Source organism: Lygodium microphyllum, chromosome 9, assembly GCF_053477565.2.
Source record: "Lygodium microphyllum isolate KBCC chromosome 9, Lygodium_microphyllum_v1.1.10, whole genome shotgun sequence".
Taxonomy (NCBI): Eukaryota; Viridiplantae; Streptophyta; class Polypodiopsida; order Schizaeales; family Lygodiaceae; genus Lygodium; species Lygodium microphyllum.
In genome coordinates this window covers 108800848-108826991 of record NC_141143.1, presented here as the reverse complement: position 1 = coordinate 108826991, position 26144 = coordinate 108800848, and the positions used below count along the sequence as shown (strand labels likewise).

The 26144-nt window shown below is 44.2% G+C and overlaps 2 protein-coding genes across 20 annotated transcripts in view; both read right to left on the bottom strand.

Annotated features, from left to right (window-relative positions):
* The window catches only part of LOC148031411 (uncharacterized), a 218112-nt gene that overhangs the window by 121526 nt on the left and 70442 nt on the right, over positions 1 to 26144 (bottom strand). The gene's annotated exons all lie outside the window — the stretch shown is intronic.
* LOC148031413 (uncharacterized) lies at positions 12395 to 20499 on the bottom strand. Its single transcript, XM_087685834.1, has 4 exons — positions 20205 to 20499; positions 19790 to 20151; positions 14831 to 14920; positions 12395 to 12472 (listed from the first exon to the last, which is right to left on the bottom strand). The coding sequence occupies exons 1-4, from the start codon at positions 20497 to 20499 to the stop codon at positions 12395 to 12397; spliced, it is 825 nt and encodes a 274-aa protein (XP_087541960.1).

Genomic DNA, 26144 nt, shown 5'->3' with positions numbered 1-26144 from the left:
TATGGTAAGCCTCATTTACCACCCATTCTTCTTATGAATGATAAGATCTTTGAAGCAGATGAGTTTGTTAGAGACATTGATACAACTTTCACTCAAGTAAAAGCTGTTGTCCAAAGGACACAAGAGAAGCATAAACACGAAGCTGATCAGCGTGGTCGTAAGTTTGGTCGTTAGATCTCCAGTTGGGATAGTGTGTTCTTCTTAAGTTTGAGAAGGATCGCTTGAAGAAGCTTTGTTTGGATCTACCAAGTCATTGGAACATTCATAATGCTTTACATATAAGTTTGCTACGTCCCTATATTGGAGAACCTCCAATGGAACCAATCAAGGTAATTTAACTGACATAGAAGAAACAGAAAAGTTCATTGCGCCTGAAAGAAATTTACACCATCGGGACAATACTCTAAGGTCAAGTAAAATATTACGAAGTATCTGGTTAAGTTTAAGAATTATCTCCCATTGGACGCTCGGTTTATGACTAAGAGAGAACTACAAGACTTTTTAGATCTTCTTAAGGACTATGTATCCCCTCTACAGATGAGGTCAATAGTTTAGAAGCCAGAGGCATGTCACTGAATTGATTGCTTATTACGCATTCTCTATTTAATAAATGTATGCCAATAAATTAATGACTCACTTTTATTTTAAGTGTTGATGATGATCTAGCATGGCCATGAGACCATTTAGAAACCAGTATTCCTAGTGCATCGCTTAATGGGGTGATCAGAGCACTGTGACAGGGATATCTGGTTCAGGAAATACAAGTTATAAAGGGGAAAAGAAGTGTCTGCCAAGTGTAAGAGTGTACACAAGAACCAAGGAGTTACACATAAATGAAGATGGATTAAGTTCTAAGAAGAGAAAGTGCATTAGCATTGTGTATATGTATTTATGTTTGAACCTGAAGACGCCTAGGAACATTTACTTATGTGTAATGAACATTGCATTCATTTGGGGTCATCCTCCTCTCCCTTACAAGTCAAGGTTTAAGGTATTTTTTTTCATTAAGCAAGACGAGAGAGGTAATTCTCTCACTAAGAAAGATGAGACACATGATCCTCTGGAAGTAAGAAGAGAAGTGATTTTCTCTTTCTAAGGCCTAAAACAACACAAGCTTTTGTGTGGAAGTCAATTTTAGGGTTGAGGCCCAACGCAATTTAATGAACTCTCCTTAAGGTGGTTGCAAGGACCACAAGTTAAGAGTACAATTTTGAGAAGGTGTTTTTTTTAAAAGACATGGTGAATCCATTTTTAAAATATCTCGCGATAGAAAGACAATCTCTAAAAACGGTCCGCGTGGGTATCGGAAACAACGAGATCTGCAACTTCATCTGAGCAACACACAGAGAGAGATCTCAAAATTGGTGCTGCAGAGTAGGTCCTGGAAAACAGCCACATCTTGCATGAAGATCAACTCAAGTATCTCTCCAAGAAGAGAAGCTCTTGAAAGCCTATAAAAGTGGAGGCTCTCCTTGGATATGAGAGAGGTAAAGGAAGCATCACTTTGCAATCAAGTTCCAAGAGGAGAAGAGAAGATGCAAGTGCTGCGGAAGCTCCGCTAAAATCAGGTTTTGCGGAAGCTCCGCTGAAATCAAGTTTCAAAAGGAGAAGAGAAGGTGCAAGTGCTGCAGAAGCTCTGCTGAAATCAAGTTCCAAGAGGAGAAGAGAAGGTGCAAGTGCTACGGAAGCTCTGCTGAAATCAAGCACCAAGAGGAGAGCCCTACACATTGTGTAGGAGAGAAGGAGACTCAAGAAGGATCAAAAGGTGCCAACTCCCAAGTTGTACAAGTGTTAGCCGGTTGTATACCGTGCAAGTAACTGTGATCTTGTCTCCAAGATCTACAAGTAAGAACTCGTTTATGTGTAACAGAGGAGCTTACTCCTTGTCAATAATATAACTCAACAAGGGGGGAGACTGGCTCATCTTCCAGTCCCTAGTGTGTTGTCAATCTCTCTCTCTCTCTCTCTCTCTCTCTCTCTCTCTCTCTCTCTCTCTCTCTCTCTCTCTCTCTCTCTACATCTTTCATTTCTCTCCTGTGTTCTCTCTCTGCACCAGCATAATATTCACCATATATATTTTAAGAATATAAGAAAGTCGAGCGTGTATCTCGGATATTATAACAGGCTATCTGGGGCTCCCCCTGTCATCTCCCTCTCTGTCGTCTCTGTACCCATGTAAAGCCGTCCGTGTCCACCTGTGGGCTTATCGATGACGCCACCTTAGCTCTGAAGCGCATGCACTCTACTGCCTGTGCCCAAAGTCATGGCAATGCAACCACTACCCTGACTGCCCAGTCACGATGACCTACTGCCTGAAGGAGTGTCCGTCTGCTTTAATCTCTAGAAACTATGGTATGTTCTTTGTCTCTTTCGCTACCACCCGTACCTTTGGGACTCCTGCGGCTGTCACTGCGTCTGCAAAAGAGGCAACGACAGTGCCGAAGAGCCGTCCAAAGTCTTCCACCAACTAGCAATACTCTATTGCCAATCTGGGAAAGAAAAGGGTGACCGGGTATCAAAGGAACCTATTGTGGAGCACGAATGTCTCCACTGTGAAGCCACTATACCAAGGGACCATGTAGATGACCACCTTCGTGGAAGCATAGGGTGACCTGGCCAATAACTCACGGGCTACGTCTGCCGAGAAGCCGTACCATGAAGATCCCTTGGCCCATTGGAAACGCCTACATGATCTGCGTTGTGCCGATGCGCAACGTGGAGTGAAGCCAGTCCCGAAGCTCGGCCTTGGATGGGGAGTGTCCTACTACCTGACCAAAGATCGTTGTTTCTTTTAGCTCCAGCTCTATGGCACGGACGGCTAAGAGTTGTTCCTCAGACACGTGTTTGACTTGGGGGCACTCGCTGAATCTACCGGCATCTGACCAGAGGTTTCCATTGCACATCCCTGCTAAGGACTTGCCAAACACGCTACAGTGTTGCCGGCGCGGGCCGGGGGGGGGGGGGGGGGGAGGGTTTGGAGAGAGGAAAGAATGCGAGGAAAGGTTGGCGAGGAGCAGCCTATCACGATGATGGGGCATACACTACAGGGGAAGGCCCAGGCGGGCAGGCGTGAAGAGAGAGAGACGCAAAGGGGAAACAGAAAGGGGAGGAGCAATGGCTGCCGAGGGGAAGGATCATACTGGCAGCTAGATGGGGGAGGGAGATGCAGTGGGCCCAGTGGCAGACGGTGAAAGGGAGGGAGGCACAGTGGCGGCCAGGAAAGAAGGGGGCGTGGTGGCTGCTAGGAGGGGGAGAAGCGTGAAGGTGACCAAGCGGTGGGAGGTCGGCGCACTGGCAGCAAGGGAGGGGGGCACACTGAAGAACAGAAGGCGGGGAGGCGCTCTAGCACTAGAAGAGACAGAGGAGACATAATGGCGCCACACAACGCGTCGGTCAGGAGCTCACTCCAGGATGTGTGATTCCACAATTCCCAAAATGGAAGGAGTGATCTAGAAGAGTTCAGAAGTAGTTTACTAATATATCTAGACTGTGACAATCTAATGTCTCTAGTATCATGAATAAACTGAATGCCCAAATAGTAATGCAAGGGTCCCAAATCTGACATTTCAAAAGTTTGCTGCAAATTTTGCTTAAATGCTGAAATCTGATCAGCATGTGTCCCTGTGAGAAAAAGATCACCCACATAAAGACAAATGATCAACAAGGATCCCCCCCTCTTTGCATACGTAAAGAGTAGACTCTGATGGGCTATTAATGAACCCTTGGCAGAGTAAAAAGGCATCAATTTTGGCATACCAAGCTCAAGGAGCTTGCTTCAAACCATACAAAGCTTTTCAGCTTGCATACGAAGTGTACGGATCCTTCAACTCCAAAACCCATGGGTTGTTGAACATACACTTCTTGCTGAAGTTCCCCATGTAATAATGTAGCTTTAATGTCAAGGTAACACACAATCCAACCATAATGGGCAGCCAATGCAACTATACAAAACTAATAGTAGTCATACAGGATGTAGCAGCAAATGACTCCTCATAATCAATGCCTTTCTTTTGCACATAGCCTTCTACCACTAATATGGCCCTGTACTTATGAATGGATCCATCCGCTTTTCGTTACAAGTTACACACCCAGTTAGTACCAGTGGCTTTCTTTCCAACAAGCAATGTAACCAAATCCCACGTTTGATTCTTCATGATAGAATCAAATTCAGCTTGCATTCTGCCATCCAATGCACACTTTATTGTGCATCCTCAAAAGAGTGTGTAATGTGTAATGTGTAATGTGTGTAATGTGTGATAAGTGACCAAATTGTGTAACATAAATACACAAATAAGGAGTAATATGACTGGGGAAAAAACCTACCTAAATGGAGCGTAAAAAGTACCCAGTGTCCTACTACGGATCACCAACACTCTTACAAGAGCGTAGACATGAGTAAAAGCCAACGTTTCCTTCACTTATAGGATTGATTCATTCACTTTAGATTCTCTTTCTTCTCTATTTGTGTTTGTGCTTTTGTGTTTTGCAGTTTGCGTTTCTTGTTTTGAGTTTTGTGTTTTGCATTTTACATTTAGGGTTTGAGCTTTCCATGTGACTATCTGAGTCTTTGTATTTCAATCGTGGCTGTATCTTTTGTGTTTCCTCAGTGCAAACCCTTGTATATCCTCACATGGTATCAAAGCCAGTGCTATTTTAAGGAGTATCCTATGGCTATTGTGGAGTGCCTTGTTTTGTATGAGATATACAAACAATACATATCTAATTTACAGCTGCTAAAACGGCTTCATCTTCAAATCCTTTGATACTTTCTCCAACTACTCCCTTAATGGAAGCCTTGAGGAGATATTATAGTCTTGAACAACACTCCTACTAACTTTTCTTGTAGGGATCACTCACCGAGGCCCAAGTGTTCTTCGTCTCATACTCCTTCACAAGGTGCATCTCAATTGAAACACTCTATTGTATCATACTCCGAACGGATCTGGAATCGCAGCAAAGGCAACCTCCAAGTGTCAAACACTAGCAAACACAGCCAAGGAAAACTAGATCTGATCTAGACAGCAGTGCAAGAGAGAAAAAGACAAAACGCAGGTACCTAAGGAGAGAGAAAATATACACAACAGCTATTAGGTGCAAATGCAAAAAAACAATGGTGAGAAAATGTCAAGGCGGCAGCCAAAACACCAAAGCGCAGCATTCAAAGGATAGAGAAGATGATGGCGACAACTACCAACAGGTCGCGACTACATCCAACTATAGACCACAGCACTCAACTGTAGACCACAACACCCAACTGTAGACGACACCTCCACCACAGACCTTGCAACAGCAACAAACGCACGAAGAAGGCTGGAATCAGGCGCCAGATGGTAGCAAGTGGCTGGTGGAACCTCTAACCGCACAATATCCTCTGTGAACAAGATGTGGGCAGCAGAGTTATGGCTCCTAAAACCTACAAAAATGAGATTTAGGGGAGTTGTGGACTACATGTATATTTATAGAAAGTTTAGGGCACCCAAATTAGGGATTGGCATGTGGGACACAATAATCTCTAGGATCATGTTTCTTCTTAAAATAAAAGATTTTCTTCATTGATTAAGCATGCTTTGAGGCTGTTTAAGTCAAGCTAATGCATTTTTATCTCAATACCCTCTCTAAAGCCTAACACTGAGCCCAGAGAAATAAGCCCTTTAGATATATATTTTCTTCCACCCCAAGGCATTCCATCTCAAAGTAGCTAGGGTATCGAGCAAAGGGTGCACACAACTGCCCAGTGACCTACCAAGACTATAAAGGCAATGGTTATCTTACCAAGAGAGCCCAAGTGATCACCCCAAAGAGTCCAAGGGATCAGACCAAGGATGCTCGTCAACTATCCAAGGACCTACTAAGTCCTGCAAAGACAGATGGAATCAGCAATGGACTTTGCGGTTTCTTTTTTTCAAGGGCTTTTGGTGGCATTTGGTCAAAAGATTTAGTATCAAGTAAAGGTTTCAAAGCAATGTTCATCCTATTGAGTCATTGTGCTTCGAAGTATGGGAATATAAGGATGGATTGTGCCACTACCTTCATACAACAAGCAAAGCAATGCCACACACTACTAGGATAAGTGCCTAAGGATACCTAAATGTGTGTATATGTTAACATATGGAGAATATGTGAAAAGAAAGGAAATACATGTAAGCAAGCAAAACAAGCAAAGCCAGTATGCAAACATAGGAAAAGATTACCTTCCAAGATTGCCATGTGCAATGCCACGATTATGGTGGATCCAGAGTCAACCACTGCAAGGATGACCGAAAAGAGAGAAATGCGCACAGACACATGTTTATATGAACAAAATGCTAATGCATTGAAAAATGCAAAGAAAATGCAAATATTCATGCTCACGTAAAATGCGATGCAACGGTGCTACTTGGACAATGCCCTCGTAAAGGAATTGTTCGCTTGCCCAAGAGTCCTTTAAAATCATGTGATCCTAACAATGAGAATGAAGCTACAAATGTCCATAATAGATAATCCATAATAAAGAAATATCTGAAAATAGAAAATTGTAAACATCATCACTATCACTATCAAGAGAACAAAACCGCCCCCTCTCAAATTGGAAGGACAAGTAGAGGGAAAGCCTTCTCTCCCCGTCAATCTAAAAAAGTAGAGGAGGATATACCCAAGTCAATCCACACGAGTAGATGTTGTGGAACCAGTTGGTTAACCACCTTCATCAAAATATTTGCAAAATTGTCGCTTGATAGCACAAACTCTAGGCAAATTATCGCTTGATAGCCCTGGTACTTTGCTTCAGCCTTGGTAGCCATCACTGTCTCTTGCTTACACGAGATGAGTGCCATGCCCAAGGTATATAGCAAGCCTCCATGAGAACACCGAGTGTCAGGATCTCCCGCTCAATAAAATCAATATACCCCTATAAATATGAATCTTGCGATAAGTTAGTCCAAAATTATAGTTATACCTTAAATATCTTAATCCAAGCAGGCAAGCAGTCCAATGAGACATTCTGAGTGCATTAAAATACTACGTAGGAAAACTAACTGAGAACGCAAGATCTATCCTAGTATGAATCTATCAAAGGGAAGCAATGCGAAAGCGAATGACCGAGACAAAGAGTGAATAGAGAGAGAAGACAGAGAGAGAAAGAGACAGTGAAACACAGAAAATCTCCACTGTCTGCAGCCTGAAATCTGTGAGACACAACTGACAGAGGCTGCTGAATAAAAAGCCTATTTATAAGCTGAGAATAATGGCCAGAATATGCAGGTTGGCTGCAATTAATGCAGCCGACTGGACAACAGCTGTCTGACTACCACGTGGCAAACATCCTGCCCCTGTCACCTGCTGCACAACTGCTCCTACTGTCACAACTCTATACAAACAGAATTTGTATCCTTTTTCATTAATTTGTCTATATAATGATTTATTAAATTTGTTTCCTTTGCACTAATTAGATATAAAATATGTGCACTGGAGCTGGCCACTGATAAGTAGTCATAGGTTATGGTGGACCCACGCGGTGGGTTAGAGAAAAGATAGTTCACACTTCCACCTATATGGCCCGATTGGGCGCCTGTGACCAGAACTCACGCATATAACGGTTAGACTTGCACACAAAAAGGATTGATGCCTTGAAGTGTGGGCTAGATCGGCCACAACAGACAGTTACAATCAACAAGAATGATTGTGTTCAATGTTGTTTGCTTTATGTCACTGATGTAAAAGATAATATGAATGCTGAAAACCAAGAGCGACTTCAGCTCTTGGAAAAGTATAAAGATTGTTTTTCGGAAGATCTTCCTTATCAGCTTCCCCCAGAAAGGCCAGAAGACCATCATATTGATATTATTCCGGGCAATTCTCCTCCTAATATAGCACCATACCGTGTGAGCCGTCCTCAACAAGAAGAAATCAGAAAGCAAGTCGAAGACCTACTCAACCGTGGGCTAATTAGGCGAAGTAGCTCACCATTTTGTTCACCGGTTCTTCTTGTTCAAAAGAACTATCGAGCCCTCAACAAAATCACTGTGAAGAATCGGTTTCCTATTCCGAGAATTGACAACATTTTGGATCCTCTAGGAGACTCAAAGGTTTTAACCCACATTGATCTAAAGAGTGGTTATCATCAAATTAGGGTAATACCACAAGATGTACATAAAACTGCTTTCCGCACTTCATACGGTCTTTATGAATTCTTGGTGGTTTCTTTCGGATTAACCAATGCACCAGCCACCTTTAATCGAATGATAGAGCGCATCTTTAGAGAGCATCGACAATATGTCGGTACTTTCTTTGATGATATTCTTGTCTTTAGCAAGAATGAAGAGGAGCATCATCAGCACTTGGAGATTGTTCTACAATTACTTCAACAAAATCAACTCTTGGTAAATGGTAAAAAGAGTGAATTTTTCATGCATAAAATAAATTACCTTGGACATGCGATCGTTTCTTGGCTTATGCTCTTATTACCACCACTTCATCAAGCATTTTGCACATATGGCTTCTCCACTTCATGACCTTACAAAGAAAAAGACATCTTTCCAATGAAAGAAAAAAAAAAGGCAACCTTCACAAGGCTGAAAACAGCTCTTACTTTTAGACCTGATCTTATCATTCCAGATTTGGTAAAACCATTTGTGGTGGAAGCAGATGCTTGCGGTGATTGTATTGGTGCAGTGCTAAATCAAGAAGGCCATGCCGTAAACTTTGAAAGCTGTCGTCTAAATGATATGGAGAAAATATATGAAATTTATGAAAATGAGCTCTTAGCAGTGGTTCATGCTTTGAAGATATGGAAACATTATCTTTTAGGCAATGAATTCCTTCTTAAAACTGATCATTAGAGCTTGAAGTATTTCAAGACTCAAAAGCATTTGCAGGAGAAACATGCAAGATGGGAAAATTTCTTGTCTATGTTTCATTTTCAAATTATGTACACTCCAGGGAAACAAAATGTAGTTGTTGATGCACTTTCTAGAGTGCCTCGCATTGCAACTATTACAGTGGCTCATCATGAAGATTTTCAAACGATGAAGATACTAATTTTGCATCAATTCTGTCAAATTTACAGCAAGGAGGTTCTCATCCAGATTATTCCATCAAAGACGGTTACCTTCTCATGAACAATCGACTTTGTGTCACTCTTCCTGTTCGACAAAAGGTGCTTAAAGAAAGTCATGAACACCCTTATGCAGGGCATAGAGGAAGGGCAGCCACTCTAAGTGCAATTGAGCGGTACTTTTATTGGCCAACATTACGAAGAGATACACATAACTTCATTGAGGCTTGTCTAGTATGCCAAAAATCCAAGTATGATAGGCAGAAGACTCCAGGATTATTGCAACCTCTTCCAATGCCCAAAGATCCATGGGAATCTATCACAATGGATTTCATCTCAGGTATTTCAAGAACACCTCAAGGTCATGATATGATTTGGGTCATAATTGATCGATTCAGCAAGCAATCACATTTTATTCCATGTCATAAAACATTGAAATCTGCACAAGCTGCAAGACTTTTCATTCAACATATCTTCAAATTACATGGTATGCCTTGTGAGATCATTTCAGATAGAGACTCCAAATTCACAAGTAACTTTTCGCGTGCTTTATTTGATAATTTGGGAACCACTTTAAAGTTCTCCTCAGCTTTTCATCCTCAAACTGACGGCCAAACAGAGGTGATGAATCTCACTCTTTTGGATATGTTGAAAGCTTATGTTAGTGAACATACGTCACAATGGGAGAAATATCTTTCATTATTGGAGTTTGCTTACAACAATACAGTGCACTCATCCACAGGGAAAGCTCCAAATGAAATAGTACAGGGTAAAGTGATTCCTCCTCCAATTATTCGCACTAAAGATAAGATTTTTGCTGCTGATGAGTTTGCTTCAGATTTAAAAATAGCAATGGATCAAGTTCGAGCCACTATCAAAGTTGCCCAAGAGCGACAAAAGAAGCAAGCAAATAAACGAAGAAGACCTTTGGCTTTTGAAAAAGGTCAATATGTCTTGCTAAAGTTTGATAAAAGCAGGCTCAAACAAGGTTCTCGTCAAATTTCATCTTTTCCAAAGCTCTCCAGTAGATACTTTGGACCCTTCAAAATGATTGAGAAAATAAATGAAGTTTCTTATCGACTTGAGCTTCCTACTCATTGGAAAATACACAATGCTTTTCATGTAAGTTTGCTAAAACCTTACATAGGACCAGAACCAAAGGAACCCATTACTGAAGATCCCCCAGAAGTTGAAGAAACAGAGCAACTCTTGGAACCTGAAAAGATTTTGTTTCTCAAGGATCGAACCACGAGAAGTGGCCTTGTGACACGAAAATTCTTCCTAAAATTCAAGAATCTACCCACAACAGATGCACAGTGGGTAGATGAAAAATTCATGAAGGATTACCTAGACATTCTTCAGCCATATCAAGAAGCTTTTTAGCTGAGAACAACTGAATAAAAGCCAGAGGGCTGTCACAACTCTATAGAAACAGAATTTGTATCCTTTTTCATTAATTTGTCTATATAATGATTTATTAAATTTGTTTCCTTTACACTAATTAGATATAAAGAAAAGTGCATTGGAGCTGGCCACTGATGAGTGGTCATAGGTTATGGTGGGTCTACGCGGTGGGTTAGAGAAAAGATAGTTCACACTTCCACCTATATGGCCCGATTGGGCGCCTGTGACCAGAACTCACGCATATCAGGGTTAGACTTGCACACAGAAAGGATTGATGCCTTGAAGTATGGGTTAGATCCGCCAGAACAGATAGTTACAATCAACAAGATGGTACGATCATGAAATGCTTGTACAATATGCATGTGTGGGCTGAAAGATTCTAATACCGTTTTTGCGATGTACACGGAAAAAGCTTTCATATAATACCCATATTGGGAGGTCCCTAAATTTTAGTAGCCTCGAATTAGCCTAAAAATGCTAGTCCTAAAAAATAGGGATGTCATTCTAAAAATAGTAAATTCTATACTCTAACTGTGCTTACTAAATTTGGTTGTTTCTATTCTGACAGTATTCAACCCAAAAATGAAGGCCATAGAGAAGAGACAAGTGTCAAGACACTTGTCACACATGTTTCCATGTGTCCCACCACTTGTCACATCTCATGACATGTGGCTGGACACTTGTCTTGTACTACTTCACTTTCCCCTTTTATACTAGCTCTTCCCTCTCCTATAAATAAGAGCTCGTTTTTCTTTATTCAGCATCATTTTTCTTTGCTTTAAACTCATGTACAACACCCACAGATAGCCAGAAACTGGCCCAATCCATCCCCATCATCATCCCCCACTTCTCCATTATCAAATTCCTCCATATTCCCTCTTCTATCACTGCTGTTTACAGGACAGCAAGCCTGTAAATTCATTACAGCACCTCCTTCTTGAGCTCTTTCTTCCATTTTAGCAACAAGAAGCAAGCCCTATCCATATACTGCTGATCAATGATGAAGAAAGACTGATTTCCCCTCTTTCTTCTCTCATACTGTAAAGAAATCAGTTCTTATCATTGCATAATAGATAATGCATGTGTGTTTGTACATCTTTGCATGATCTTGTGAGAGTGAGAATTACTTCTCCTCACTCTCAGGTTGATTGTAACTGAGCTCTTCCCTAAGGGACTTGGGTTGAGCAGAAATACATTCCTTCGGGGGGAGGGGGTGGTTTGCCGATCTTCAACCCTCAATCTTATCTCCATTACTTTTACATTTTCATGGCTGTAATTTTGTCAGTAATTTTCATTTTCAGCTTTAAGTGTTCATTCTCTTTTATATTAAATCTCAAAAACAAGCGAATATCATAATTGTTAAGCATACTACGTTGTTCGGGGCGTTTACACCTACTTCCCCCGCAAGTCCAAGAAATGTCCAGCTCTAACACCCCCTCTCAAATCCTAGACACGGCAAAAGACTAAGGAATCTGGAGTGCTGTCTTGAGAAAGCGCCTTGGTAAACAAGTCAGCAAAATTGTCCTCCGTCTTGCAGTATTGCACATCGATGGTCACATCTAGAAGCTTCTCTATGTGCTTCATCTGGGCATGAAATACGGGATTCCATGCCAAGGCAATGCAACTTTCATTGTCGCACCGCAAAATAGTAGGACACGTCTGGGGGCAACGAAGCTCCTCCAACAACCACCGAAGCCACACAGTCTCGCATGTGGTAGAAGACACAGCCCGATACTCCACCTCAGTCGAAGATATGGCTATTGTGGGCTACTTCTTGCTACCCCAAGAGAGAGCACCAACACCCAAGGTAAAACAATAACCTATTGTAGACCACCTATGGTCCACATCGCCAGCCCAATCCGAATCACTCCAACCTGCAAGAACAAGATTGGAAGCACCTATACCTGCTAGATAGGACATTCTAATGTCGGGGGTCCCCCTCAAAAACAATAGTATCCTCTAAGCAGCCTGCCAATGCACCTGCTGAGGTGCACTCATGAACACAGCCAAGAGACCTACAGCAAACCATAGATCAACCTGTGTGTTGAGGAGCCAAATCAATGATCCAATCAGCTAATGATAGTGGATAGCATCCGCCAAAGGAGAATCTGAGTGTTAAGTGGCCTTCCAATTCGGATCCATAGGAGTAGAAATTGCTCGACAATCCTCCATCTCAAAAGTCACCAAGAGCTTATGTACATATCTCTGCTGAGAGATGAAGATCCCCCTCTGAGTCTCATAAATCTCATGGCCCAAAAAGAAATGGAGAAGTCCTAAATCAATCATCTCGAACTTCCGATGTAAAGTTTCCTTTGTCTCTTCGACCTTTTGGGCATGGTCACCTGTACAAGTCATCAACATACAAAACGAACAACACACGACCACCCTTGGAAGTGTGCACATAAAGCTGTGAATCGGCCTAAGAGCACCAATATCCCAACTCTGCCTAGAGAAATGAGTCAATCTTCTCGTTCCAAGCACCCAAAGGCTACTTCAGGCCATACAAGGCCTACCTCAACTTGTAAGCCTTCCCATCTGAGGAACCAAAGCGAGGAGGTCGCTCTACGTAGATCTTCTTCAAATCATCATTCAAGGAGACCAACTTCACATCCAACTGAAAGATGGGCCATCGCTTATGACTGGCCAAGGCAAGAACAGCATGAATAGTTCCCACGCGAGCAGTAGGGGCAAAAGTATCATGCAAATCAACACTTGGGCGCTGAGAAAAACCTTTAGCAACAAGGCAAGCCTTGTGCTTGTCCAAAGAGCCCTCACTATGGTACTTGGTCTTGAAGACCCATTTGACACCAATCACCTTCTTATGAGAGGGACGAGGCACAAGGTACCAAGTGCCATTCCGCTCAATAGCCTCCAACTCGGCTTCCATCGCTTTCCGCCAATGATTAGACTCTAAAGCCTCCTTCACTAAGGTAGGCTCTCTATCTTGCATAACACAGGACATCAAACAATGGTTAGAGCAAACAAGCTCCATAGTGTGTGCCTGGTGCCTCCATAACCTCCGTGGTCCATCCTGCGGTTGCCACTCCTCACGGACCCCCTCAATCACTGAATCTCGAAGCGTGTCACGAGCCCAACAAGGAGGAGGCCAGATCTCGCCTCGGTGCTTGCTATCTGCTAAAGTTTTTGGAAGGTCCACCAACAACAAAGGACCAATCGGTGAATCCGGTGGCTAGGAACTAGGCTCCTCATCTGAATAAGAGTCCTCAAGAGATATAGGCTCGAGAGGAACAATCACTGGGGCCCAACTATCACCGGGATCTCAAAGAACTAGGTGATCCTCAACCCCCTCTAGGACTGAAACCTCCATGAACCGAACATCATGCCTCGTGTAGACATCTCGGTTAACAGGATCATACAATCCGTAACCTTGAGATTGTGAGCTATAGCCCAAAAATACCTGTCTTCTAGAAGCCCCTTGAAACTTGTTACATTGTGTCTTCAGCATGTGGACATAAGCATTATACCCAAAAACCTTAAAATAAGAAACATTTGGCTTTGACCCAAAGTACGCCTCAAAGGAATCATACCAACAATAGTCAAAGTAGGGGAACCATTAAGGATGCGAACTACAATAGTCACAGCCTCAGCCCATACACACTGTGGTGTCTGACGATGCTCCATCATGGTACGGGCCATCTCAATCACACTACGATTCTTCCGCTCCAAGATGCCATTCTCTTGAGGGGTGTTTGCATTGGCAAACTTCTAGTGAATACCACGATCTGCAAAAAACCAAGCAAACTCACTAGAAACAAATTCTTCGCCCTTATCGGATCATAAGGTCTTCAGCTTCCACCCCAATCGGTTCTCCTCAAAGAGCAACCAATCCTTGAAGTTCGAGAAAGCCTCTAACTTCAGCTTCAAGAAATAGGCCCATGCCATCCTCTTGCAATCATCTACAATAAGCATAAAATACAAGCTCTCTCAAAGGGATTCCATCCTCATCGGTCCACAAAGATCGATAGAAACTAGCTCCAAGGGTGCTAAAGACTGCCTTGAAGCCTTGTTGGGAACAACATTACAAGTCTGCTTCCCACGGATGCAAGATACACAAGGCTGCTGGCTCACCACAATATCTGGCAAACCTCGAACAAACTGGTCCTTAGATACCTTCCAAAGGTAATCATAATTGAGGTGGCCAAACCGAGCATGCCAAGGCTCGAACTGAGTTTGAGAGGTAAGAAGAAGAGAAGTCAAGGCAGAAGAAGACCACAACTTGTAGACTCCATTCTCCTCATAACCTAAAGAAAGAACATGTCTTGATTCTCGATCAAGAATCCAAAAAGAATCCACATCAAATTCGACCAAAAGGCCCAGGGCACAAATCTTGTGCACCGAGAGAAGATGATACCCCAAAGCCGGCACATAAAGTACCTCAGATGCATAGGCACCACCACGGCCCCGGAATAAGATGCATGTTGCCCCTCCCTGAATAGGAATAGACAAACTATCACCAATAAGAATCTGACCATGAGAAAGCCGCAAATAAGTAACATTTGCAAAAGGAGTCATGTGCCGAGAGGCACCACTGTCAACAATCCACTCCCGAGTATATGGGGCCATCGACACAACATCAAAAGCCATCATGGTCATATCCTCAACCACCTCCAAATGAGTTTGCCGCCACTAGGAATCAGTCCTATAGCATATGACAGCAGTTTGGAGCCCTCCACAAACAAGTAACAACAGCCTCAAGTCCTTCTGGTGCAGATTACAGCATATAGAAGGTGGTAGTAGTCTATCTGGTGATCCTAAGCTGTAGGTGACAGCTTCCATGGCTGTTTGACAGGGCAGCAACAGTAAATTACTGATTTTCTTCAGTTTGTCACAAAGAAAGTCTGAAATTTTCTCTCTCCTCAACATTCTCTCTCATCTCCTAGCCTTTCTATAGGGTTGCTCCAAATATTACACCATTGAGATCACTAGAGGCTAAGAAATTTCAGATTTCTCTGATGTAAACCCTAATCTATAGAGCAAAATTTAAGGTTTAGCAGCAACCTCAAGAAGTGAACCAAAAATTAGAAGCTCCGATACTTGGATTCAACAGGGCTAAAGATATTGTCAATCAAATTCAAGTTGAGGGACCAGCAAATCAATGAATTCGAGGCATTTTCCATCTCCATCAAAGTGAGTGAAGGCCAATTGACTACATGAATCAAGGGGCAAATCAAATTGAAGACTTGCTGGTCATTTTGGACACCAAGGGGAGTTGGAATACCAAAAGGGATTGTAAAAATCCCATTCTATATAAACTTCTTCAATTAAGTTAAAGAAGTACCAAAAGGGCCGCCAGTTTTGTCCATTGTCCAAGATTGTGACTTAATTTGCATTTCTCAGATTTGTAATAAATATTGATGTTATAGCTAAGTTGTAATCAAGAAATTACCGCCCATCCACAGAAGGAAGGATGGTTTCAAGTAATCCGGGCCGGGAAGTCTCCTTCACTTTTCCTTTACTACATCGAGGTTCCATCCATCCCTGTGTTTCCAAATCTAAAGAAAGAGTAGCTTGCTTGCCTTTGGACTTAGTAGACTAAAGAATTTGTTGCTCAGCAGAATAGGGGGGCATGTGTTGGTTCCTATCCATGGGCTGATCCATCAAGGTACTCTTGCAATCAAGGCACTTGGACATCAAGTGACCTAGTTGACCACAGGAGAAACAATAGCCAGAAAAAGTACCCCACATGAGCCCGAACCAAAGAGGCCACATGCTCTTATAATTGAGGCGCAACCAACTGGGTTGTTTCCTAGCACTATCCCACAGCATGCATAGATTGTTCCTAATTTGTTGCCTTCAAATTAGGAGGTACCAACACATGGCCTTTGGCATCCATTGCATCTTTGAGCAGGGTCTGATAGACAGCCAAGCAATTCTACACTTCCACCCATACTAGACATTGGCGCTTCAGCAAACATTGAAATTCTCAAGGTGAACACCATGAGAAAATATGCACCAATTTTTTCTCAAAGAAGAGGGGCTACTTTTGGAGGAGGAAATCTTGGGCCAAAGCAAAGAGAAGCACAGCCTCATAAAATCCATGCCAACTAGCAAAGATCTCCTCCACATAGTCTGTCTGAAGAAAGGAGGTCAACCACTGACGAATCCTAATAAGCATGCAAATCTGATCCATAAAGAAGAGAATTGCACCTTGTTCATGAAAAGCTGAAAAGGAACAAAGAACCTCTTTAGTGGGCACTTGTGTATCCAAAACCCCCTCCTTTGCAAAGGTAGAGATAGCTCGATGGTTCTGTTCAACATATTCTTCCAAGAGGGTATTCGCAAACTGGAGCAATTATTCCTAATTTAGTTTCTGCGAATCCTACGGAGCAGAAGCCATGTGAGCATACAAGAGAGATGGAGAATCACCCGAATCAAGGACCTCAGGAGCAACAATAGAGTCCTCATGGAGATGCTGTGTTTAACAGATGTCTAAATATCAATGCAAGGTAATAGGGTGGCTCTCCATATAGGCAGGGCAGCCTCCACCAGTTGTCAGGGTGACAGTCAACCTCCCCCAACCTGCAATAAGGCAAGGCCGCGTGCAGCTCAGGCGTGGCAGACACCCCATGGCCGCTTCTAACACCAGCAGCCAGACAAGTAGGGCGTGAGGGGACATCAGTCATGAAGGGCTAAAACCCTAGGCACACAAGGTTCCTACAGTCCCACGGGGCAGAAACCCTAGGCTCCAGCCTTCTCGTACTCTTTCCATTTTTGCATAACATTCCAATACACACACACACATTGTCTTTTTTTTGTAATAGGTATTATATTAATTTCAAAAAAGTACAAGATTACATGATTACAAGATGTAGGATGGCTCCAAGCCATCATGCATAAAATCTCAAACATCACAATCACATATCTCTCCCTCTTTTTTTCGTGAAGATAATTGAATTAAGTAAACATTTTACATCGGACCATCAGGTCAGCTTAGAACTCTCTCTCCGAAAAATATATACATCAGACCATTTGGTCAGCATTCTCACTAAATCTCTTACATTCTATTACATCAGACCATCAAGTCATCCAAGAAAGTGACGAAAGACTATCACGACTTTAACACAAAGAGAAAATCACACTCCTGGTGTAGAGCGAACAATAGCCAGCCAAGGGGCAGCAATGTCAGGAAGAACGAGGTCAGCTGCTATCATAGAAGAAATCTACAATAGCACTAAACCTCAAGTACAGGCCACATGACCATGGATGCCCGAGACCAAATCAAAAATAAAGGCATTCCGAGTACACCAGATATGCCACGAGGCAGTCTATCTCAGGAACTGGAACATAAAAGAATGATCTGAATGCAAAGAAGGTATGCAGGGCAGCTTTCCTATAATCCATGAACAGGCTTTTATGCGTAGCTGAGTCGCCGAGAGCCACACACAAGAAATAAAACACCAGATATGTCACACAACTAGACGAGGCAAAAAGATGAAGCAATGTTTCATCACATATAGTGCAGAATACACAACGACCAGCAGAGATCTTTCGAGCACGTAGCACCTCTCAGTTGGAAGACCACCAATCAGCACTCTCCACAAGAAGACTTTCCCCTGATAGGGAACCTTGGACTTCCAAAGCTGAAGGAATCTTTCCTGCCACTTCTTTTCGCCGTCCCTAATATGCCATAATTTATTCACCTTTGTAGTGACCCATCTCTTGGCCTCCGCAATCTGATGGTATATCTGGTTAGCAGACCTCTTCTCAAAATCATCCGGTATCACAAACTTCCAATCACGCCATGGATACAATGGCTATAGCCTTGGTAAAGGAGAGAACCTCTGAAGTTTGACCTGTATGGATGACCAGATGTCACAATATCCTCGAGGTAACACGGTCTTTTGTGCCTCCTAGTGACATGTGCTTAATTCTTGGAGGCCTATTAAGATCACCCAGTCTTTTCTCCTTTCTCATTTGATTGCATCCTGGCAGGAGATCTTATGTTTTTCAGTTTGGCGCTCTCTTGAGATTCGCAAGGACACGAATTCGCTGCAAGGAGAAGTCTTGGCCTCCTCCAAATTGTTAGATTGGCCGGACAAAGATTTGCACAAACTCAAGTTTAATCCGATGGCTCGTTTGGGGTTGCGGTCAGTTTTTGGCGGTGTTATTCCTCAGCAGTCCCGGCTTTACTCTTTTCAACGTATTCGTCAACATCCCTCTCTCTCTCTCTCTCTCTCTCTCTCTCTCTCTCTCTCTCTCGCGCGCGCGTAATGGGTAATTTATATTATATCAAATCACAGAAGGCGTACAAAAGTTAGGTGACATGAAAGATACAAAAAGGCATAGCAAAGGAGCAAAAGATATCGTTGTATGCCAAGGAGTTAAATTGTCCCTAGAAAGAAAGAAAGAAGAAAGAAAGTTATATTAACGTCTACAACAGGCCAAGTTGGCCTATGAGACCAAAATGTTGCATACAAAATGTCTAGGAGATTTCAAAAGTCCCAGTGAAGCTAATGTTTATGCTATGTTGAACTAAATTGAGTGGGTACAAAATGATATCTAGACTGGATACAATCTAGAGGTACTCCCAGTGCGGTGTGGAACTGCTCCTGGAGTGTTCATCCTAGGATGTCCCGCATGGGTCGGCCTAACATGGAGAGACTAAAGCGGCGGGGCAGGGCCCTCCAATGGCGGCGTAGTATCCCTTGTATCTTCGATATGTGTCTTCTGCAGGGACAGGGGCCGGCGGGGCGTGGGCACCGGGCTTTGCCTCTCGCTATATGGCTATTCTAAGGTGGTCCCCCGGGGTCGGGAGGCCGGTTGGGCTGGTGGGGGCTTGGTGGTGGAGAGGGTAGCCGGTATTTGGTAGAATTCATTGAGTGTGCGTTGGTTGGTGGCTCCTTGTCTTTGCTCCGTGGTTCGTAGGAGGTGGTCTCTGTGGCGTCGTATTTCCAGTAGAAAGAGCCCCAGGCATCTCTGGTCTTTGAATTCCATCACCTTGGAGAGTGGTCCGAATCCTTCGCTGAATAGGCAGTTGAAGCGTCCCCGGATTTCATAGTACACTGGGCATCTACAGATATAGTGTTCCTCTATCTCTGGCTCGAGATGGCAGAGCTGACAGATTCGGTCTTCTGGGGGGAGGGGGTTGGCCCCGTATCTGCCCGTTTCGACCCGTAGTTGGTGTGAGGACGTGCGGATCTGTCCGATGGCACTTCTGACCCCGTGAGACAGGTGTGTGTCCATGTAGCTTGGGCAGGTGATGAAGCCATCCAGGGAAATGTGCAGGAAGTGCTCTCGGTAGAAAGCATTCTTGGTTCCTAGTTCCGACGTGGGAGTCACCCATGTCCTGGCTGTGTCTGTCTGGATGATATCCATTCTGATGATGCGATTCACCTCCTCTCGGCTGAGCTCCAAGTGTGAGCAGTCTAGGCTGTATTGTAGTGGGGGGAAGTGGTCCATGTGTAGGCCATGGAGCCGTACCCAAGTCTCTGTTCGGGCATACCAGCACTCAGTGTTCCCTTGTGTTGCTAGCTGTTTGGATGACTCCAGGGCGAGTCTAGGGTACCGGTGCCGGGGCAGGTCCCATATTCGGTGCAAGAAGGTCACGGTCTGGAAGAGGGCCTCAGCCACGAGGGGCGGTGCCCCCAGCTCTGCGCGGATGATCTCGTGTGGTACGGAGGGCTTGCTTCGGATCATCCGTGACATCATAAGTATTAAGGGTCTCTCCATCTGCTCCCATCCCTCATAGGTGGCCTCTTCCTTAGGCAGTGGGGCTGGTCCTGTGGGGCCCTTCGCGTGTGGTAGAGACTGGACCCCCATATGGGAGCCCAGTATAGGAGGGCTGGTGTGACCAAGGTGTCAAAAAGCCAGAGCTTTGTCCGGGGTTCCTGGAACTGTATGTGGGCACATTGGTTCTCCATTGACCCGAGGGCTGCATAGCCTTGGGTTAGTCTATCTTCTGCTACTTTTCTCAGGGTAAATCTCGGTCCAAAGAATGTAGTTCCCAGATAGACGTATCTTTGGACCACGTCCACGGTCTCTCCGCCATATGTGAAGGGGGGTACCGACCGTCGAAGCCATTGGGTTGACGTGTTGAACACCATGACCTTGGTTTTCCCCAGGTTCACAGTTAGGTCTTTGTCTTGGCAGAAGGTCTGTAGTGCGTCCACTTGGCGTTGTAGCCCTTCAGGTGTGCTGGAGATGAGGACTATGTCGTCCGCATATAGTAAGATGGATATCAGTGTCCCTCCCAGGCTCGATCCCTCCTCGCCCAATCTATCTATGTACTCTGAGATCTCATCAATGTAGAGGCCAAATAGGGTGGGTGAGAGTAGGCATCCCTGCTTGACTCCGATGGTGTTGGTTATCTCCTTTGACAGCCCTCCTGGTGCCTGGACTCGGCTCGTTACCAATTCGTATAGTGCCAGTATCCCCCATCGCATTTCGGTTGGGACCTCCAGATCCTGTAGTCTCTGCGTGAGTCTCGCTCATAGGACTGTGTCAAAGGCCTTGCGGAAGTCCACGAAGCAGCAGTACACCCGTCTTCCATGTGCTCTGCCCTCCTCTATGATGGCTCTCAGTGTGAGGATATGGTCAAGGGTGCAGAAACCCCTCCTAAACCCTGCTTGTCCTGCCGCCCGATGTTGGTGTTGCTCTGCCCACTTGCTCAACTCGTGGTCCAGTATGGATCCATAGAGCTTGGCTAGTACATGGCCAACCATGACTATTCGGTAGTTCGTGGAAACCATGGGGTCTCCGGTCTTCAAGTAGGTATTATGGTGTTGGCTGACTAGCTGGCAGGGAAGCCTTCGCATAGGGCTCTGTTGAACATGTGTGCTAGGAGAGGTGTCAGTATGTCTCTGGCATGGGTCAAATGCTCTGCTACCAAGCCTTCGTGGTCTTGGGCACGGCCATTTTGGAGTCTATCAATGGCGTCCCGAACCCGCCCCATGCTGAAGAATGTGGATGATCTAGGTCTGCTCCCTGGGGGCTGGGGTAGCTGGGGCTGCTTGGGTACTTGGTATAGTGAGGTTGCATATACGTGCCAAGTGTCCGGGGAGGTGATGAGCATCTGGGCTAGGGGTTCTTGAAACGCCTTCCATGCCTCTCTGCTGTCCTATCCTAAGAATAGCTGGTAGAATTCATGTTCCACTTTGGAGAGGTAGGCTCGTTTCTTTCGTCGCACTAGACGACGGAAGATCAAGTGTACATGTTTATGCGTGTGTACTCCCCATGCTTCGTCCTATTGAAGACAGAGCTGGGTTTCCCTGCACTCCGCGTCATACCAGCTATTTTGTGGGGCATTCTTGTTCGGAGGGGTGAAGTGGGGGGATGTGTGGGGGAAGTATTCGGCAGCCGAGGTGTGTAGTGTGCCCGCCAACTGTGTTGTGACCTCTGCCAAGGGTGCGTGGGGGTCCATTTCCTGCAGGCTCCAGTAGAGATGGTCGGAGTATGCGCTCACAGTTAGCCTGCTAAAGTGGTACCTGGGGAATCTTTGGGGGGGGAGGGGGGGGGTGGGGGGTTTAGGTCATACCTGCAGGTTATGTCAAATTGCATGTAGGCATGATCGACAGCCACTGCGAGTGGGCGAGGTGATATTTTAAAGGACTGGATGTCATAAGTGATAGAGGGCCGAGGATATAGTCCACTGTACTTGCTCCCAGTTTCTGTGTAGGTGCTCCATGTGCCCCCCGTCCGATGCAATTGGCCGCGTGCTTGTGTGGAAAGCATGTGAGGGCCTCCGACCCGGGCCATCTGTCGAGACCATTGAGGATGGCTAGTCCGTGTGCCCCCCCTAACGCCAGTAGGTGTTCACCATATTCGGTGCATTCAGCTCTGTCCTGTGATGCCCGGTTGAGTCCTATCTCCTCCGGTGCGATCTCTTTGTACATGTGGTCTTCGCTCCTGAAGAAGGGGGTCTGCCTCTGTGCTATGCGTGCGTTGAAGTCTCCGGCCAACATGACATCCCCCAAGCTGGAGTAGTGCATGATATCCTCGTACAGTGGTAGGTCTGGTGACTCGCCCTTCGGTGATGCGTATGGGGAGTGTGCTGGTGGGAAATAGCACACCGCCATGTATATGTCTCGGGGGTGATCTGTGTGTATCCGGAGAAGATTAGCATACTATACAAGGTCTAACTGCCAATGTAGAAGACCCTTGAGTTTCGCTATGTGTCTCTAGATGCCCACGCAAAGTCAAAGATAAAATCGTTCCACATAATCCAATCATGTCAACAGCCCCAAAATCTGAAAAAAATGGAACAAGACCTTAATATGTGGCTGCACCAGGGTGGGATATTTAACCCTAGCAAAAACCCAATCAAAAGAGTGCACCAACAGACCAACAACTGCTTGCCAAATATCTGTCACAAGAGCCCAAATTCTCCTAGCCAAAGGGCGGGAAATAAATTTGTGATACAAAGATTCCATGCTAGTTATACAAAAAAAGCAGTTGCCACTTGAGATTTGTTGCTTGGAAAGCATCGAAGCAAGGGAAAACCCACCAATGATTTCTCTCCAAAGAAAGACCTTGCATTTGAACAGAGGTCTTGTTCAACCATCCTTCCAGCACTGTCATTCTCCACTAAGCCTTAGATTTATGCATGCTCCAAATCGCATTGGCTTTAGTAACTAGCCAATGATTGTCATTAATCAAGAGATGATAAACCTAGTTAGCTGAAGCCTTTTCAAGACAAAGAGAGCTAGCAAGATCCCAATCTTGCCAAGGGTAATCGGAGTCAAGTGCAAGAAAATGTTGCATAGGTGGCAACAACCTCTCAATCTAGCCCATAAATCGCAATATCCACGAGGAATGCAAAAATGCCTCCTGGCTGTACAGAAAGACATCAGTCCCCCCATGGCTCATCAAAGTGGCATCCACAACAAAAGACAAACCCAAATGTGCCATAGATTGAACTTCGACATGTCCTATTGCATGTCGTAAGAGAGCAACCGCGATACCACCGATAATTCCAATTGAAAGGGATTCACCTCCAAACAGTCCTTTGCAGGATGCCAGCAGGCCTTTTGAAGAACGAGCCTCCAAGAAGAAACCAAATGCTTCACCAAAATCGAGGAGGATTGGAAAAGTGAGAATTAGAATCTAGAACGTCCTATCATAATGCATGTAGGTGCAACCATGTTAAATACCTCGGTCTTCTAGGCAAAAAGCGGACTCTAAAGACCCAAGGATGATGATCACTACACATTGCTCTAAAGAGTGACCAATGAAGGGCAACCATATGGGTCTATACATCCAAAATCACCCCGCCACCCATGCTCTTTGAGGTGCACATATGGTTCCAAGAAATCCAAGAGATACCTACATGCAAGGAGTCCTTTTTTCACAACATAGAACGGATATGTTTGGTAAGAGTATTCAAGGAAGCAATGTCTCAAGGTAGAAGTGGTTAAAAGTAGGTAAGCCTGGGTAGCATGATGGCCACAACTACTTTGAGGCATACATGAAACGGCCACACCTATATTTTCCAATAGACAAATTCTGCCTCCATCTTTCGGGAGATCCATTCCAACAAGTATTTTGACTAAATACCTACACCCAAAGGCAAAAATGACCAATCAGCTACTACATCTACCCAAAACATTAATCGTTCAATAGAAAAGACAAATTGAAACATAAAGACAAGTAGGCAAGAAGAGCCTTGAAGGCATGCACTCGCCGATGAGTCATGTCCAAAACCAAGGGGTAGTGATCCAAAAGGGCATGATGCCTCTCCACCTACTTATCAATCTCTGCTAGAAGGAAGAAATCACTCTGGCAAATGTACATTCTATCCAATCAAGGCCAAGTTTCCGAATGTTGAAGACATCAGTATGTAAAACCAAACTCATAAGAATGTAACCATGACCACATGTCTTGTTTCAAAGCCAAGGCGTCCATACTATCCCATACTTGACACTCAAGGCCATCCATACTATCCGAGGCTTGACACTCAAGGCCATCCATAGCCTCATCCATAGATACACAAACATTAAAATCACCTATAACAAGCCCCTAACAAGCCACGAAAAGGGACTGCAAATCATCCCAAAGTTGATGATGGTCTCCAGATGTATTAGATGCATACTCACCCACCAACCATAGGACCTCCCCCTCCTACATAATCTCCATCACCAAGAATCTACTCCAATTGTAGACACTCAAGAAAATTGAGGTTGAGGTTTAGCGTAGAATCCTTTAACCCTACATTGAAAATTCTATGTGATATTATCATAGGCCAAATGCATTAGAATTAAATGAGCTTCGTGTCCAGCATGGCATTTAACCACAAAAACCCAAGGAGCATCCTTATATACCTGATCCTATCACACAGAATGTAATTCAGCACCAAGCGCAGTAGCCTGAAGTGAATCTATATTAGCATTTCTGTGCAAACCCAAACGCAGGAGGAGAGAAACAGATTTTTGTGGCACAACTTGGGGTTCACACTCCTGCATATCCACCTCAACATCCAAACCATGCTACAAAACCTTTGGAGCATGATCATATTCTGAGATAAATCACCCAACTTGCCACATTTGAAACAATGTCCTGCAAAAGTTTCCCATTTTAGCTCGAAAACCAACATATGCAATCCTGGCACCTCAAAACGAAGTTTGTTGGGCCGAGGTTTGCCAATATCCCAAAGCATGCAAGCTATGTTCCTGTTCCAAGAGACCAAATGGGGCTCCACTAACACTTGACCTAGAGATCTCAATACAAAGGAAAGAAGCCACCAAATGTGAGAAGCGAAATTAACCACTTCCACTTGGATCAAACACACCTACCTAAGAATATCTAAAATTCCTCCATAGGCCTCCATGGGACAGCATGAACCAACTGAGTCCATAGTACCCCGAAATGACGTCTCGGGGTCCCAGAAATGGGATGGCTGTTTCGGCCTGAAGCAGGGACGGTGAAACTGCATTTTGGAATCCTGCAGGGGACGAGTAAACCAAGCAAGCCTCACTACCTCTTGCAGCTCCTCTAGACTCCTCCTCCTCCCTTTTTTCCTCCTCCTCCTTCTTCCCTCCTTCTAAGGTCTTCTCCTTCCTTCTTTTCTTCTAACTTCTTTTTCTTCCAACTTTCTTCTTCTTCATTCTTCTTGATTCTTCTTCCATCCTTTGTTCTCCTAACATTGTACTCTCTACTCATATCCAAACATGGAGTAATGTGTAATGTAAGGAGAGACATATTGATCACAATATCTCGTCAACAACTCCAAACCTTTTGCTCAACTATTGTAAGCTGTATTGAGATATATTGATTGAAACATGTCCATCACCATCTTGAACCCTTTTACTCAATTGTTGGAACCATTGTTACACACCAACAGCATCAAGTTCACAATACCAACAACATCAATTTCACAATATGGACAATCTGTTGAAATCCTTTGAAGTGAGCAATCTTTGCAACCACAGAAACTAGGAAATACAAAAGGAAGCATGTAAATTTATTGAAGAGTATATGAGATGAAGACTCAAAGTTTTGTATGAAATTTAGGTACATGTTCTTGTAGGCATTGATATATTTACATACCTACATAATAATCTATCTATTTTAGTGTAGAATCCGAAAAGTCGTATCCTTGTTTCCAACATTTGATCGAAACTCCAATTTTTCTCATTGCCACTTCCCCCGTTTCAAAAACTCTCCCGTACTACTACAATTGAGCATCCAGAGTGTAACGGCCGCCTGTCTGCCGTGTCCCTCTCCTGCCTGGCTGTCCCCTTGGTTGGCCGTTCCC